The 18,417-nt window shown below is 42.9% G+C and overlaps 1 protein-coding gene across 6 annotated transcripts in view; it reads right to left on the minus strand.

Annotated features, from left to right (window-relative positions):
• Positions 1-18,417, minus strand: part of RBM6 (RNA binding motif protein 6) — a 106,074-nt gene that overhangs the window by 12,488 nt on the left and 75,169 nt on the right. For 5 of the 6 annotated variants that reach the window (XM_047693580.1, XM_047693605.1, XM_047693587.1 and 2 more), the window contains 4 exons: positions 10,821-10,895; positions 4,519-4,579; positions 1,853-2,125; positions 1,079-1,239 (listed from right to left, as the gene is read on the minus strand). In XM_047693580.1, coding sequence (XP_047549536.1) covers positions 1,079-1,239; positions 1,853-2,125; positions 4,519-4,579; positions 10,821-10,895 — 570 coding nt within the window. Of the gene's footprint in view, positions 1-1,078; positions 1,240-1,852; positions 2,126-4,518; positions 4,580-10,820; positions 10,896-11,840; positions 11,965-18,417 lie in introns of those variants that run through there. The other variant, XM_047693594.1, reaches the window with a different exon arrangement.

Below are 18,417 nucleotides of genomic sequence, written 5' to 3' on the forward strand. Positions count from 1 at the left end.
TTTTTTTTTTTATTAAAAAAAAGATTTTATTTATTGATTTGATAGAGAGATCACAAGTAGGCAGAGAGGCAGGCAGAGAGAGAGGGGGAAGCAGGCTCCCCGCTGAGCAGAGAGCCAGATATGGGGCTTGATCCCAGCACCCTGGGATCATGACCTAAGCCAAAGGCAGAGGCTTTAACCCACTGAGCCATCTAGGTGCCCCGACCATCTGCCTTTGGTTCAGGACATGATCCCAGGGTTCTAGGGTCCTGGGATCAAGCCCCCCGTCGGGCTCCCTGCTCAGTGGGGAGGCTGCTTCTCCCTCTGCCTCTGCCACCCCCACCCAAACTCATGCCCTTTCTCTCTCAAATAAAAATCTTAAAAAAAAAAAAAAAAGAAAAAGAAAAATATCAATGATTTTCATTACTACTTTCATGTTATTTCCATAGAAAAGGGCCCCACAACTAAAAATTCAAGCCACAGGAGTCTCTTAAAAAACATTTTAAGGAAAAAGAGAAAATGTCCTGTTACCATCAAATATAAAATCATTTATGGCTGAGCAAAACAAATTTAAGAAACTAGAAAATTTACTAAAGCTTGCAAGGTTCAGTACAGAGATTCTTCATAAATAACTAAGTTCTCATGTTATTTTCATTGGACATTGTAAATACCAAAAGACAAAACCAAATCTAGAAAAATGCTCAGAGTTCTTTCTTTCTTTCTTTTTTTTTTTAAAGATTTTATTTATTTACTTGACAGACAGAGATCACAAGTAGGCAGGGAGGCAGGCAGCAGAGAGAGGAGGAGGCAGGCTCCCCGCTGAGAGGAGAGCTGGATGTGGGGCTCCATCCCAGGACCCTGGGATCATGACCTGAGCCTAAGGCAGAGGCTTTAACCCAGTGAGCTACCCAGACGCCCCAGAGTTCTAACTTTCAAAGGCAGTCCCCTTTGAATGACCATTACACCTAAAGGAAAGAACAAGAGGGTTTTTGATACCAGGTAGCACATGAGAATTCCAATGATAAGGAAGTCCTTCAAACCTTCTTGAGGTTTCTATAGCCAGCTGTCCCTTGGCCATTCCAAGGCAGAGGAAACTTACCGCATGGGAGTCGAGGTCAATAAAGCCATAAGTGTGGCCCATGGGGCCGGTTCTGTTCTTGATGATACGGACATTGGCAGTAGTAAGGCGGACGTAGGGTTCCAGCACTTCCACTATGACCTCAGGTGGAGTGGAACGATAGATGCGCTTTAGCATAATTGCTGAACGAACCACATACGAATGGGAGGAGCAAAGAAAGAGAAAGGTTAATTTTCAAAGCCCTCAGAGCCTGATTGTCCTTTTTTTTTTTTTTCAAAGATTTTATTATTTATTTGTCAGAGAGAGAGGGAGAGAGAGCGAGCACAGGCAGACAGAAAGGCAGGCAGAGGGAGAAGCAGGCTCCCCGCCGAGCAAGGAGCCCGATGTGGGAGTCGATCCCAGGACGCTAGAATCATGACCTGAGCCGAAGGCAGCCGCCCAACCAACTGAGCCACCCAGGCGTCCTTGATTGTCCTTTTTTACTGCAGATGTTACTCTGCTCTAGCAAGGCTGATTCTATAAAACAATGCTGGGTCATACACTTCAAATATTTCTTCGCCAATACTAAAATACTAAAATGATGTCTTGCTGCATTTGAATAGCAATTTGCTATTTGGAGGATGCAAGTTCCTTTGACTGGTTACAGCAATGCCTGCAGAAAGCAACAGCCTCCACAATCAGGCTGAGCAGTTTTACTAGGGTGTGGGAAACACCTGGTACCTAACCACAAAACAGGCCACCTATACTCGAACTGCGGTGGTCACAGGCTGGTTCGTGCCCTGACAAATCACTTACTTTTGCTCTCCCCATCCTGGCGTGTCTCCCCAGACCATGGTTCCTTCTCTCGGTCTCTTCGGAAGGTGAGCCCTTCCCTTCGAGGAGGCAGATACCTTTCTCCTTCTCTCTTTTGATGTCCCAAGCGTGGTTCTTGTCCTTCTTCTCTCTTCTTGGGTTCAGGTTCCTTATCAGCTGACCTTGGGGACTGGCTGGGTTGTTTTTCTGATGGTGCTGGTATGGATGTTTTCTGAGGCTGAGGATAGGTTATTAATTCTTGCTTGGCTTCTGTCACTATAGGAACAGAAACAGAAAGAGAATCTCCAGCAGGTTTCATCCCCAAAACATTACTGCTGTGATTCCTCCTTACCTGCTACCAAATACTCATGGAATGCTTTTAATAGTCTCAGAAGTACAAAAAAGTACAAAAAAGTCCTCTAATAGATTTTAAGCCAGGCCAATGAGAAAGCACATGAAATAGTTCAAAGAAGCCACTCAAGTATTTAAATTTCATCTTATGAGTTTTCTATCACTTACTAAACATTTAAATATAAGAAATCCTTCATGAGATGCTGGGCCTATTTAAACCAATGATAAGAACAGATTTGGGAACAAAATTACCAAAGATATGACCCTTGCCAGAAGTTTGGTAGAAACGTATATCCCAACTAGGAGCTTCCTTCTTCCAGTGTTATGGTACTAAAACAGCCATCTCAAATTCTGTAAGATCACATGTGCCCTCTTCTCTGGGGAAGCTAACAGACCTACCTGTGTATAGCTTATTCATTTGCAAAGAATTATAATGAGCAAATGTCCTTCAAAATATAAATGATTCATTCTAAATCTCTTTCTATAGCAGGATAATTTGTCCAATTAATTAGGAACATATTTTTGCAATGAATTCATTCTTGAAGGGTTCACAGGAAGCCAGGCAGTTCAAAAAAATACATTCTATAGGACCAATGTAGAGATAACTTAACAGCAGTGATAGGCAACTAGTGAACACCTGCTTTACATGTTTCCAGGTTAAAGCTATGTCAGCCCTAACTTAGTGGCAGGGTACCCAAGGGTATTTATAAATCAGCCATTCATTTGTTAGAATACACAGAGAAAGAAGTCCTTCTTCAAGGAAAAAACACACAATTCTGCCTAATCTGAAGTAATACAAGCTAAAAATCTCTGTTATTTACTCAACTTCTCACAAGTTGGGTTGGCTTCTACAGTGTCTAGAGCCTTCCTTAAAGATTTTCAGAACACCTGCTTCACAGTCCTCACTAGAGAGTAGGATCTCCACTGCAGGCCAAAACCCCAGCTAAGAAACTCTTTGTAGACATACTAAGTTCTAAACTTGGAACAAACAGGTCCTTTAGAAGGCTACCTGGATCCCTACACTGAACTGTATTTTTTTTTTTAAAGATTTTATTTATTTGACAGAGAACACAAGTAGGCAGAGAGAGAGAGAGGATGGGAAGCAGGCTCCCTGCTGAGCAGAAAGCCTGATGTGGAGCTCGATCCCAGGACCCCGGATCATGACCTGAGCCGAAGGCAGAGACTTTAACCCACTGAGCCACCCAGGCGCCCCACACTGAACTGTATTTTATGGTCATGCCCTAGCTCTCCTGAATGGGTAATATCAAAAACAGGCATATGACAGTCATTGCTGGGGCACCTGGGTGGCTTAGGTGGCTCAGCTGGTTGGGCGTCTGCCTTGGCTCTGGCCATGATCCCAGAGTCCTGGGCTTGGGCTCCCTGCTGAGCAGGGAGCCTGCTTCTCCCTCTCTCTCTGCTGCTCCCCTGGCTTGTGCACTTGCTTTATCTGTCAATAAATAAATTAGTAATCTTCAAAAATTAAAAAAAAAAGTCATTGCTATAGGACTGTTGTTACGGATGCCTTTGACAGACTCTTCAAGGTTGCCTATCTAAAGGTTCTCTGTAAAGTTAAGTGACTGAGAAGCTGGTAGGTTTATTCCTTTATAAAAACAACATATACCCAGGATGCCTGGGTGGCTCAGTTGGTTGAGCATCTGCCTTCGGCTCAGCTCATGATCCCAGGGTGCTAGGATCAAGTCCCACATCAGGCTTCTTGCTCAGTGGGAAGCCCACTTCACCCTCTGCTTGCTGTTCCCCCTGCTTGTACTCTCTCTGACATAATAAATAAATAAAATCTTAAAAATAAATAAATAAAATAAAAAATACAAACAACATATAATCCTGATTATTTTCTCTTGTTCATTTTTTACTGTTACTTTAACAAGTATTTTTCTGTTGAAGATCCTGAAATATTTATATAGAGTGTAAATAAGAAAACGATCCTGATAACAGATGATTCTCAGTAACTACAAAGCAGTAGGGGATAAGGGTCACATGGCTGAATGCCATGGAGATTCTTTCTCAACCTCACATCCTTAAATGTATTCTAAATAACAGTACTTCTGACCTCTGGTCAGTTGCCCATTTAGTTCCCTCAATGTGAGGATCTGGCAACCCATCTCCTTCCCCTGGTGGAACTGAGATCCAGTATCATTCACTAACAGGTAACACGAAGTTAGAGATCGCATTGCACTTCTAAGAGCTTTATAGATCAACTTGTATTTAGGGATGACCACTCTTAAAAGCCAAAGAGAGCATGAGCTTTGTTTTGATCAATACACAAAACTACCACCACCACCACCTCTACCATCACTCACCTTCCTTTGGGCACTTGCAGACTGAACATGAAGATCGGTGTCCAGCTACGCTGGCCTTACACTGCATGGGAAAGGGAAAGACTTCAATTTGACCAAAAACATTAAAAAAAAATCTTGTGTTTATTCAACACATCAGCACCTGCCAAACATGAAAGAAATAAGCCATATCCCAGATCACCATAAAGCCTAACAAATCTGATGTCTCCCCCCCCCACTCATCACAGCTGGCAGATAGAATGAGGTGAGCTGCTGTTCGACAGCTACCTTCTAACAGGGCACGTGGATCCTGGAGCAGTCCCAAATGCCTTTGCTGGGGACACGGATTTCTACAGGAAATAAATTTAACTAAGAAAACTGGACTGTGAAATGGTTTATACAATACTACTGCCCCAAAGCCACTGCCCCTCACAGTTGGATCCAACATTTGGTCCTGAACTTCAGCCCCATTCAGGCTGGGCTGGAGCTGGTAATTCAACTGCCAACGTCCCTTTCTCAAACACTGATTAAAAAAGGGGCAGGGAGGGGCACCTGGGTGGCTCAATCTGTTAAGCATCTGCCTTTGGCTCAGGTCATGATTCCACAGTCCTGGGACGGAGCTCCGTATCAGGCTCCTCATTCAGCAGGAAGCCTGCTTCTCCCTCTCCCTGCCACTAGCCCTGCTTGTGTTCTCTCTCTGTTAAGTAACTAAAATTTTTAAACAAACAAACAAATAAGGAGCAAGGAAAGAAGAGGAAGATACGTAAGTAGTGCCTCTGGCAGCTCTTCTGAGGATGTTAAATGGAAAAGGAACATTCCTTCACCCAAACAAGGGAAGAGGCACTTTGCAATGTGAATGTAGTTTTTCTTGTCTGAACCTATGAATAAAAAGGTAAAACTGCCCAATTCCAAAGATGCTAAACATTTGCCAGTGAGCTTCCAAGTAGTATGAGGACAGAGTGCTGGCTGGCAAGAAACCAAGGAACAGGAACTGTGAAGAAAAGGCTGCTACTGGAGTAGGACCTTGTAGGGGGAGTATGGAGGGCATGCAAGATGGAGGTGTAGGAGAACAATAACCACCGCAGTTCAGAAGCTAATGAGTAAAGAGCATACACCAGGTACCAGGCCTGTTCCACAAACCGTCACCTGAAGTGATTCAGACAATTATTATCTCCTCATTTTGTAGAAGATGAAACTGAGGCCTGGAGAGAGTACTCGAGTAAGGTCATTATAATCAACTATCTCCTTGGTCCCATCTCGGTAAGCGGCAGAATCATAGGGACAGCCCTGCCCACTGTCCAGCAACCATGGTGCCTCCCTGCAGGATGAGTGCACTTCCCTCTCCATGGGCAACTCTGCCTGTGTCTCACTTTGGCCAACAGAGTGTGAGTGAACATGGCCTGGCAGAAGCTCTAAGAGCCATTGGCTGGGAGCATGGGCTCTCTCCCTTAGGCAGGGGGATAGCAGTGCCACATTGGGACTGCTCCTTCCAGGTGGGTCCCAGAATGAGAGGTCATGGAGCAAAACAGAAGCAATGACCCATGAAGTATATGTCTGTCCATTTAAATGGACTTAAGTCTCTGGGATTTAGAAGCTGCTTGTTACTACAGAAGAGTTGTAAATGGTGAAGTCAAGATCCTAACCTTGGTTTAAGTACCATAATGTTCACCTGTTTCTTTTTTTTTTAAAGATTTATTTACTTATTTATTTGAGAGAGAGAGAGATCACAAGTAGGCAGGAGGCAGAAAGAGAGAGGGGGAAGCAGGCTCCCCGCTGAGCAGAGAGCCCAATGCGGGCCTCGATCCCAGGACCCTGAGATCATGACCTGAGCCGAAGCCAGGGGCTTAACCTACTTTCTTTCTTACTTTTTTTTTTTTTTTTAAGATTTATTTATTTATTTGAGGGGGGAAGGGGCAGAGGATTAGAGGAAAACAGAGAAACTCAAGCAGACTCCTACGCTGAAAGTGGAGCCCGATGCGGGGCTCTATCTCATGACCCCCGAGATCATGACCTGACCTGAAACCAAGAGTCAGATACTTAACCAACTAAGCCACCCAAGCACCCCCAATGATTTCCAGTATACAGAGTGCAACCATCACCACAATCTAACTTTAGAATATTTTCTTTTTTTTTTTTTAAAGAGTTTATTTATTTATTTGACAGAGAGCACACAAATAGGCAGTCAGGCAGAGAGAGAGGTGGAAGCAGGCTCCCCGCTGAGCAGACAGCCTGATGCGGGGCTTGATCCCATGACCCTGGGATCATGACCTGAGCTGAAGGCAGAGGCTTAACCGACCGAGCCACCCAGGCACCCCTAGAATACTTTCATTGACCCAAAAATGAACCTCGTGGAGTCATTTCGCACTCTCACCACCAGTCCCATGGAACAGTGCAATATAAGGTGCTTTGTGTCTGGCATAGTATTTTCAAAGTTTATCCATGTTTTTGCATGTTGCAGCACTTCAATCCTTTTTATTTATTTTAAAGATTTATTTATTTGAGAGAGAGAGGAAAGAGAGAGGGTACGTGCGTGTGCACACAAGCAGGAGGGCCAGAGGGAGAGAGAATCTTAAGCAAATTCTGCCCTTAGCAAGGAGCCTGATGCAGGGCTTGATCTCACAAGACTGAGATCATGTACCTGAGCCAAAACAAGAGTTGGAGGCCCAACTGACTGCACCACCCAGGAGCCCCATTCATTCCTTTTAACTGCCAAATAACATCCACCGGAGTGCTGTACTGCATGTTGTTGGTCTATCCATTCATCAGTTGATGGATTTTTTTGTTGCTTCCACTTCTAGGACATTACAAATAATACTGCCATAAATATTTTTTTTGGGCAGCTTCCACATCAGGTCAAAGGTCACATATGCAGGGCTGGTGCACTCCTTCCAAACAAGTGCAGAAATTACAAGTACCCCTGAGACAGCTAAGCAAGTGGCTTGTCATCTTAGGGGACAATGTAACTAAGCCATTCTGTTCTTTCAAGCAACAGTTTTGGCAATAGCTATGTAATTTTTACATCAGATATCAAAATTCGCTCTCTGCCAGTTAAGAGAAAGCAGAGTTTGGGACGTGGGGGTGGCTCAGCTGGTTGAGCATTCAATTCTTGGTTTCAGCTCAGATCATGATCTTTGTGGTGCCCCCCTCTCTCTGCCCCTTTCCCTGCTCATATGCTCACTCTCTCTTGAAAATAAGTAAATTAACCTTAAAAAATTTTGAGTTCAAAATTGTCTCTTTAATTCTGGCTCCCTCCATCCCTGATTATAAAAGAAACAATACATGTGCATTATAGCTCATACAGAAAGTTCTTAAGAGGGGGGAAAATCACCCCTAATCTCAAACTGTAGAGGCAATCACTATTAAAATATTAAATGTTATAAAAATCCTAATGGTCTTTTTGTAGAAATGGAAAAGCTGACCCTCAAATTTATATGGAATTGTAAAAGACACTCAAATAGCTAAAAGAACTTTAAAAAAGAACAAAATTGAAAGACATACCAATTTCAAAACTTATGACAGAGCTACAATAATCAAAACAGCATGGTACTAATGTAAGGATAAAAATATACAACAACAGAATAAAACTGAGTGTCTACAGAAATAAACCTACAGATCTCTGGTCAACTGCTTTCCAACAAGGGTGCAAGACCATTCAATGGGAAAAGAATAGTTAATTCAGCAAATGATTCTGGGATAAGAGGATACACACATGCTGAAGAATGAAGCTGCCCTTTACCTCATAGCATGAACAAAAATTAACTCAGAACAGATAAAAGCTTTAAATATAAAAGCCCAAACTATAAAATTCTTAGAAGAAAAGACAGGGGTAAATCTTCATCACCGCGGATTTGGCAATTGTTTCCTGACACCAAAGGTATAAGCAACAAAAGAAAACAACAGCTGAATCGGACTTTATCAAAATTAATTTTTGTGCAAAAAACATGGTAAGAAGGTAAAAGACAACATACAGAATGGGAAAAAATAAATGCAAATCACATATCTGATTAGGGATTTATATCCAGAATCCAGTATAAAGAACTCTTATAACTTAATGACAAAAAGACAAATGACCCAATTAAAAATGGGCAAAGTAGGGGTGCCTGGGTGGCTCAGTGGGTTAAAGCCTCTGCCTTCGGCTTGGGTCATGATCCCAGGGTCCTGGGATCGAGCCCCGAATCGGGCTCTCTGCTCAGCAGGGAGCCTGTTTCCTCCTCTCTCTCTGCCTGCCTCTCTGCCTACTTGTGATCTCCGTCTGTCAAATAAATAAATAAAATCTTTAAAAAAAAAAAAATGGGCAAAGTACTTGAATGAACATTTCTCCAAAGAAGATACAAAAGTGGCAACAAATAACAAAAAAAGATGCTCAACATCATTAGTTACTATGGAAATGCAAATTAAAATCATGAGATACTATTTTATACCCACTTAGGATAGCTATTACCAAAAAAAGGGCTGGGGTGCCTGGCTGGCTCAGTTGGTAAAGTGTGTCATCCCTGATGTTGGGGCCGTGAATTTGAACCCCACAATGGATGTAAAGATAATTTAAAAATAAAAAAAAATTTTAAAAAGGGTTAAAATTACAAATGTTGGCAAGGGCATGCATAAATTTGAACTCTCATATGTTGTTGGTGGGAATGTAAAATGGAGCTGCTGTCTCTGGAAAATAGCCTGGTGATTCCTCAAAGAGTTAAAACATAAAAGTACCATATGATTTGACAATGTGTGTTCAGTCAAAAACTTGTACATGAATGGTCACAGCAGTCTTATTCATAACAGACAAGAGGTGGAAACAACCTAAATGTCCATAAAATGACAAATGGATAAACAAAATGTGGTATAGCCATATATTATTATTCACCCATAAAAATGAGTGACATACTGATACACACGACAACATGGACAAACCCTGACTACATGCTTGCTGAACAAAGGCAGACACAAAAGGTCAAATGTTCTATGACTCCACTTACATGAAATGTCTAAAACAGGCAAATCCATGGAGATAGAAAGATTAGTGGTTTATTAGGAAATGAGGGAAAGGAGACTAAGGAGTGACTATTCAATAGATACAGGGTTTCCTTTTGAAGTGATGAAAAGTTCTAGAACTAGACACAATGGTGGTTGTACCACACTGTGAATGTACTTAATGCCAGTGAATTATGTGTTTTAAAATTATTAAAATGATAAATTTAATGTTATGTGTATTTTAACACAATTAAAAAAAATTTAAAAAAAAATTTTTAAAGGATTTTATTTATTTATTCATGAGAGACACAGAGAGAGAGAGGGAGAAGCAGGCTCCCCACCGAGCAGGGAACCTGATGTGAGGCTCAATCCCAGGACCTCAGGATCATGACCTGAGCCAAGGACAGATGCTTAACCATCTGAGCCATCCAGGCGCCCTAAAAAGTTAAACGTTTTCCTAAAATGACACCATGATATATGAGTGTTTTGGCTAATGACAACCACAGCTATATAAATGATATTTCACTGAGACTAATAAAATGTCAAGCTAAAGTTTTTACTGAGTTTTATCAAGTTCTATAATGAACTTTTAATGAATTATGGTTCAGAAATTTTATAAATTCTTCATAATTATTTCTGAAACTAAGTAGCAGCAATGAAAAATGACAAATTTTATTTTCATGCTCATTTGCAAGCCAGCTGGACTTCCAGTAAGAGTATAGCCTAGGGGCACCTGGGTGGCTCAGTCAGTTAAGCATCTGCCTTTAGCTTGGGTCATGATCCCAGGGTCCTGGTACTAAGCCCTGTATTGTGCTCCCTGGTATGCGGTGAGTCTGCTTCTCCCTCGGCAACCCCCCGCCACCTCATGCTCTCTCTCTCAGATAAATCAAATCTGAAGAATATAGCCTAAAATCTTTAAATATGCCATTCTAGAAGACTATTAGACTTTAAGAGAGGTAAAATGCCATGAAGTTCTATATCCTTGGAAACCTATAATATCCAAAAAGTGTGCACCTCTCATAGATCCAACCTCTCCCAGTACTAATCCCCTATAACCACCCTCAGGAAGCATCACCAGGGAGAGGCTGTAAGTCAATGCAATTTATAATCAATTAAAAAGCATGGTGTGTGTCCCTTGAGAAAATGCATCCAACAGGCCCAGAACCCTCTATGGCCACAGGCAGCAGCTGGGAAGCATGAATGGTGGCTGGCCTTGCCCTGACCCTCGGTTCATCTGAAGTGAACTAAGGTAGAAGAGCTTTGCCCTTGGCAATGCATACGACCAGGGGGTACTCCTGGAGACACAAAGGAGCTGTGAGGCTGGATCCTTACCTCTAAGGAACAGAATTCTTGGCACTTACCCGTTTGCAGTACCAAAAATCTGGGCCTGGTATATACTCAAGGGTGACCTCTTTGTCATGGATCATTAGAGTCCCCTGTGAAGACAAAGACAGAAGCCATCAACATCAACCCTCAGAGAGAAAGAGAGACAGGAAGGCACAGAGAGCCTTTCCAGTCCCCAAGCTGAAACATTTTACAAAGAATGAACCTATTTATCGACAAAAGGAAATGGCTGTTTGAAGCCACAGACTTGGGGCAGTGTGGCAGAGCAAGCTCAAGCTTAGGGAAAGGGTGTGGGAGAAGGTGAGATCAGTCTTCAGCCTCGGCTCTTGTGGGTCAGGGCGCTGTCCTTGGGCAGGTTAGGCCGAGTCTACTTCTCCAGAGGTCACGCAGCGCACTTTCACGAGTCCCAGTAAGCCCCCCACCTGACTCGGAGCTAGCACACTATCAGAGGCAAACTCTTCCTTCCGCAGCACAGAGGCACAGGAGCCCTCTCAATCATCTTCTTGTCCATGGCTAACTCAAATCTCCTTGGAGAGGTAGGTAGGGCTCTTAACTGTGGTGCCTGAAAACTTTCTTTTAGAACACTGGCTGCATGGCAAAAGCCCCAGGAAAAAGAGGTACAACCCCGATGACAGGCAGAAAGGAGGAAGTTGTGAAGCTTCACAGCAGGTCCCATCCTTATGGCAGGAACCTGAGTGGCCAATGGTGGCAGCAGAGGTGCTGGCGGCGGCGGCAACAGCATCACTCTGGCGTGGAGCCTGCAGAGTGAGCTAGCCATGAGATCTGAGGAGCAACCATTGGCAAATAAGCACTTTGGGGAAGTCTGGCACAGGAACAGGTGGGGGAAAAAGGCTCAATAAACTTGCAGTTACAGAGCTCCTTTGCCTCTGCATTTTGGAAAAGTCACAAATTCTATTTCACATCAAGAAAAAGTAAGGTTATTAAACACTAGCCAGCAGATCCGTGTTAGAGCAGAGGAAAAAAAAATCTCTGCCTACTGACAAGAGACCCTCACCCACACTGGTAAGTGAACTAACCGAGGATGCGACTCTGGAACTAGCCCCTGCGCTGTGTTCATTCTCCGCCCTCTAGGGTCCTCTGTGTCTCCTCAGACAGGGCTCTGAGTTCTACAAGGCATTTCTTTGCAATTGGACCTCAGTTTCTTGCTTGAATCCATACATCTGTCAAATAATGCTTTACCTCTCTGCTTTTCACACCAAAAGAGTCAAGAAAAATACATAGAATAAAATTATTGTCTTGTCAAAACCAAAGGAAATCTGCCCACCTACCTAGGTCCTAGATTCTGGTCTGAGAAATTGTTTCGTGGCTTGTTCTCAGGCTAGAAGATGATGATAATAAAAATCTGCTATCATTTATTAAGCGCTTACTCAGAGCCAGAAATGGTTAAGTATGTGATCTTACTTAATCCCTTGATGATCCCATAAAATAGTATCATCATCTCCACTTCACAGATGAGGAAACATGCTTGGAGCCAAGGTCACCCAGATGGCGAAAGGCAGAGCCAGATTCACGTGGGCTGTAGATAAGGAACCTACTACGGCATTCATCACCTCCCACTCTGTATGAAGGACAAGCAATCTGCTCTTGGAAACCCCTCCAGGAAAGAGAAGAACTCTGCAGGCAGGGAGGTCAGGGGACTATCACTCTGCCAAGCTCTCCCATACAGGACATTGGTAAGGATGATACCCTTCTACCTAGAGGCAGTATATCACATCATTTAAGAACATGGGACTCTGGGTCAGGTTCCCTAAGTTTGAATCTTGCCTCCACCTCATGACCTCCAACAAGGAAAGATCTTATTAACTTCTATGTGTTTCAGTTTCCTCATTTGTAAAGTAGGGATAACAGTACCCGTTTCATAAGGTGGTTATGAAGATTAAGTTAATACATGTAAAGAGCGTAGCATGAAATATAGTGAGGGCTCAATAAATGTATTTTGACTCCTAAGTGCTTAAAAAAAAAAAAAAAGAGGACTAGCATCAATCAGCAGGTGAGACTAGACAGATCAAAAGCCACTCATTTCGCCTCACTTGCCTTTCAGGTAGTATTTCACAACCATTTCAATCTACTAAAAAACTAAGCTTTCACAGGAATTGGTCACTGCAGGTCAGAACCTGTGTCTTTATGCTAGCACTTAGTTGTCAAATGCTGGGCCAGATCTTAGTGTCCAGGCTAAATCTTTCTGACCTTTTATTGTCAGTAGCAAGTACAACACTTGGTACAGAAAAGGAACTTAATAAGTGCTTGTGGAAGGAACAGAAGACTGAATGGATCCAACGATCCCTGGAAGACTGGAGTGTTTAGCACATAGTGGCTCTGGAGGGAGGTAGTGCTGTCATAGTGCACATCTGTATACCCTGGCCACAAAATGTGTGGGCTGCCGTTTGAAGAGTGAACAGTGCCACTGGCACGAGGCACTACTATGCACACAATCATTCGCAAATTTTTATTTCGCCACTTGGAGGTGTCAGTATATTCAGGAATTCCTAAGGCAAGGAGTCTTTATACTTCTAGGGTAACGAATATGCCGCTCCAGGAACCATGGATGACTTCTGTCCAGGGCAGGAAACTCCTGCCAGGAGCACTCATTAACATATCAACTTTGAGAAGATTGCCTTCCCCTCGCAAAGGCAATGATTTCCAATCCCTCAGAGTCCCCTACCGCTAGGACGGCTTTCTTTTCTTTTCAACCCGCACAGGGCTAGACATAAGGCTGCCAGGAAACCACTGCTAAAGAATATGAAACGCTTTTAACATCACCATTAAGAACAGCCAACTGGGGGCGCCTGGGTGGCTCAGTGGGTTAAAGCCTCTGCCTTCGGCTCAGGTCATGATCCCAGGGTCCTGGGATCGAGCCCCGCATCGGGCTCTCTGCTCCGCACAGAGCCTACTTCCTCCTCTCTCTGCCTGCGTCTCTGCCTACTTGTCATCTCTGTCAACTAAATAAATAAAATCTTAAAAAAAAAAAAAAAAAAAGAACAGCCAATTGTTTTAATAAGAGTAAACAGACAGAGAAATCACCTGAGTGACAGCAATCAGGCTTATCTATGATTTGCTTCCCCAGCTGCTATAACACATAAGTTGCTCACATATACCCAGCATGGGTGACATACACTCTGATCCTCCCTATCCTGGCCAGGCCCTTTCTTCAGATTTCATAGGGTAAAGATCTGCCAGTGTCTCCTAGGGAAGCAAACTGTGGAGAGGTGGATTAATAAATGAGCTGGATAAATATTAATAATAAATTAATAAGTCATTAATGAATGATTTCATCATTTTTAGTTGTCCACTTTTAATTGTCTATTATTACCAACTTCACACATCAGAATTTTTATTCATCATTTGAATTACTGGATTATTAAGCTACTAAAGCAAAGGTACCATGAAGACCATGAGTCTGATTAACCAGGTCTAGCTCCTAAAGAGCCATCAGATATTTGAAAATAAAACCAGAGACACCTTCTTTCTCAATAGTGTTAGATAGAGGGGAGCCTGGGTGGCTCAGTGGGTTAAAGCCTCTGCCTTCGGCTCATGTCATGATCCCAGGGTCCTGGGATTGAGCCCTGCATCGGGCTCTCTGCTTGCCCCACCCCTGCTTGCCTTTCTGCCTACTTGTGATCTCTGTCAAGTAAATAAATGAAATCTTCAAAAAAAAATGTTAGATAGGCATAAATTAGATCAAAACCTGCTAAAATTTATCTCCTAGGCCCAAAGCCCTCACTTGACAAAGTTACATATAGTTATTCCTAAGTATATCCCCAGGGGTCTTAATGTAAAGCTGCAGAAAGCTAGAGGTAACTGCATTCCTGGAGAGTAAAGCCAGTCAAGTCCTTATCCTCCACCTCAGGGACACTAGAGAGGAGCACACTCTGGGTCTGAGGGTAGCTGAACTCAATATCCACATTTCCATTTCCCTTTCCAGCTGCTGCTCCTGGAGACTTGATAACTTCATTTTGTGACTGCCAACCTGTGAAAAGGACTTGGGTCAGAGAATCATGACTCTACCACATGGTCCAGCTGGCTCATAACCAAACCCCAAGAATCCTTTCTTAAGGTACTGGGGAGGTACAAGAGCAAATAGGAAGGGAAGAACATTTCCGGCCAGCAGCTTGGCATGTTTGTTGATGATCTCCCAACACAAGCACGGTCACAATCACATTTTATACCGAGAGCACGGTTGCTGTGTGACAGAACAGGTCATCCCACTGAAACATGGAGAGAGACAGTCAGGATCAAAAAGCAGGGAGAAGGTATGTGAGCCTCATGAATACAACTCATGCTGAAATATCAGCAATCCCTCCTCACAGATTTGTGCTTCTTCCAAACACAGGATGGGAGAGTCAGGCTACTGGTGGCTGAGAACTGGTACTGTTTATCAGAGATAGTAATCTTTATTCACAAGGCAGTTACAGTTTACAAAGGCATTCTTCACAAAGGTCACTTGGCTCAATCCTCACAAGCACGGCATACATAAAACCTAACTTGCACATGGGGAAGTATGGCTGGGATACATGGAACAGACTGCCCAAGATCTCAGAGCTCCTGAGCAACACACACTGAACCAAAAGTCAGGTCTTCTTTTCGCCATACTGCTTGCTCTTCCTTCTACGCCTCCAGCGAGTCAGCCAACTCGTAACAGCTACCACACTGAAGAGGTGGCTTCTGATCAAAACGATGCATAAAGTCTAAAGAAATTCGCAGGCAATGGCCCCATAGGGATTTTCTTAGAGAGACTAACATAAAGACCCTGCTCCCTGATAGCGTTGCCAATCCCCCAAACTGGTCTGCTCAAGTGGTCTTTGTGTTTTCCAAGCACTACAATTACTCTAAGGCCACAGTACCTAAGACAAAGAGAGCTGTCAGTAAGCAGCAGCTACCAGCAGTTTCAACAACCCAGCAATCAAATGGACTTGCAGAAAGAGTAAAGCAAGAGGAACCAAATAACAGGTTTAAAACAGATGTATGTCGAACCTCTTAGTGTAAAAGGGTAGTTTTTATAGAAATCTTTTGCAAAGCAGCCAGGTTCATTCTTTCTGGTGCAAGGATATGTTATAGTTCAAACATCTTGGAAAACTCAGTGTTTGCAAAGGCCAAAACTAAAATGAAGCAGAAAGAGGAGAGGGAGGAAGGAGGGAAGTAGAGGAAGAAATCCTAAGGGAAGCACACAGAATGCTCTGTGACAACTCTGTAGTAGCTCTGTTCAGTGATCTCTATACCCTCTGTTAGACTGGCTTTTCTTTTCTTCTCTTTTTTTCTTTTTTGAAGATTTATTTATTTGAGGGATGCCTGGGTGGCTCAGTCGTTGGGTGTGTGCCTTCGGCTCAGGTCATGATCTCAGGGTCCTGGGATTGAGCCCCATGTCGGGCTCCCTGCTCAGTGGGAAGCCTCCTTTCCCTCTCCTACTCCTCCTGCCTGTGTTTCTGCTCTCTCTCTCTCTGGCAAATAAATAAAATCCTAAAATTTTTTTTTATTTATTTGAGGGAGAAGGTCTTCAGCAGGCTCCATGTTGAGTGCAGAGCTGATACAGGGCTCAATCTCACGACCCTGAGATCACAACCTGAGCAGAAACCAAGAGCCGGACACTTAACCGACTGTGCTATCCAAGAGCCATAGACTGACTTTTCACAGAACAGGATCTAAGTCACTCTCTGAGCAGCAAGGAGATGAGATCATAATGGGAGCTCCACTAGAAACAGAATCTTACTTCAGGGTCCAATTTAAAGTTGAGGGGCAAGGAGACATTGCACTCTCAGCTAATACTTCATCTTGATACCTTTCCTTATCTAGATGAAAGCACAAATATTTTTTTCTGAAATGCTCCTTAGCAATATTTTTCATGGGGCATCTGGGTGTCTGTCTGTTGGTTAAGCATCTGTCTTCAGCTCAGGTCATGATCCTGGGATCAAGCCCCATGTCAGGCTCCCTGCTCTGGGGGAGCCAACGCTTCTTCTCCTCCCTCTGTCTCCCTGGCTCATGGTCTCTTTCTCTGTAATAAATAAAATAAATAAAATCTTTTTACTACCTGACCAGTTTGTCTGTCATTTCCTAAGAGGACACAAAGAGCACTTTGCTAAAGTCTTATTTGTGCTCTCTGAAGCAGCATGGCTGGCCTGTATTTCACTCAGCCTAACCCACCAGGCTCAGAGCTAGCCAGAGACAGGGTCTCCAGATGAACTCTGCTCCAGGAACACAATACACTCTAGACCAGGCCCCGACATACAGCAACTTGATTGTTTCAAAGTATCTGGTGCTGAGAATATATTCCACCCCCTCCAGCACCACTCCCTGCTAGTCTGTGGTGTATTTTAAAATAAGATCTCAGTTCTTCTACCAAATGCCTCTTGTATTATGAAAGAAAACTTGCAGTCTTCGAGATAATTTCATCAACTTAGCTCCCAGACTTGTCTACTAGGGTCTCCACAAAACTCTCCTGCTCTAGGAGTCATTTGGGTCAAAAACAAAGAGGCAAAATATAAACAAACAAATGAGTAAGCAAATAAGTAAATAATCAAAACTGCCAAAAGTCTTTTCTCTCCCTGTGAGAAGGTGAGATTCTATCAGATACTGAGGCCAGGTAGATGGGGCACTCACCAAACTCCTTCACCACAAACATCTTACTATGAAGAAATAATTACAAGATTCCCCTGAAACTCATAATACAGTATATGTTAACTAAATTGAATTTAAATAAAGAGTTTTTAAAAAATTACAAGATCCAGCTATAGTACTTAGAATAACCGAATAAATGTGAACCACTAAAATGCAAATATTTTTGAAACTTTGTTATAATTCTGTATTTGTTTTTTTTTTTTTTTTTAAAGATTTAGGGATTTATTTATTTGAAAGAGAGAGAGAGCATGAGCAGGAGGGGTCGAGGGAGAGAGAATCTGAAGCAGACTTGGTCCTGAGCGCAGAGCCCAAAATGGGGCTCAATCTCATGACCCTGAGATCAGACCTGAGCTGAAATCAAGAGTCGGTAACTTAACCAACTGTGCCACCCAGGCACCCTAATTTTGTATGTTTTAAAGCAGTATTTCATCTAATGTTGACAAGGACCTCAGCCTAATTAAGATTTCCCTGACCAATAATAATTTATTTCCAACTGGAAGCAGAAGATCATATTTGAACATGCCATAAGATGTGATGATCCTCAGAATTCCCTTCAGAATTCAGGCTTCTGTAACCACCAATACACTTTTTTTTCCCCCTCAGTTGGTTTCACATCGTAATGAAATCAAAGTACTCATAAAGTCGAACAGATATAGAAACAAGACACAGCTTGTTCCTTCCTAACAATTTTCTCAGATAGCCCTAAAATAGTTGTGGGGTATGCAGGGCAGAGGTTTTAGTCCCAGATAAAAGAAGGGCTCTCCGCCGACTGAGACCCTTAGGGCCATTTTCTACCCACACTGTTGAATACTAGAACACTATTTAACACTCTTGCATATTCTGAAATGACCTTTTTAAAAAAAGATTTATTTATTTATTTGAGAGAGAGAGAGAGAGAGAACAGAGGGAGGAACTGAAAGACAGGGACAAGCAGACTTTACACTGAGCACAGAGCGGGGCTCGATCTTGCAACCCTGAGATCAT

Source organism: Lutra lutra, chromosome 1, assembly GCF_902655055.1.
Source record: "Lutra lutra chromosome 1, mLutLut1.2, whole genome shotgun sequence".
NCBI classification, from domain to species: domain Eukaryota; kingdom Metazoa; phylum Chordata; class Mammalia; order Carnivora; family Mustelidae; genus Lutra; species Lutra lutra.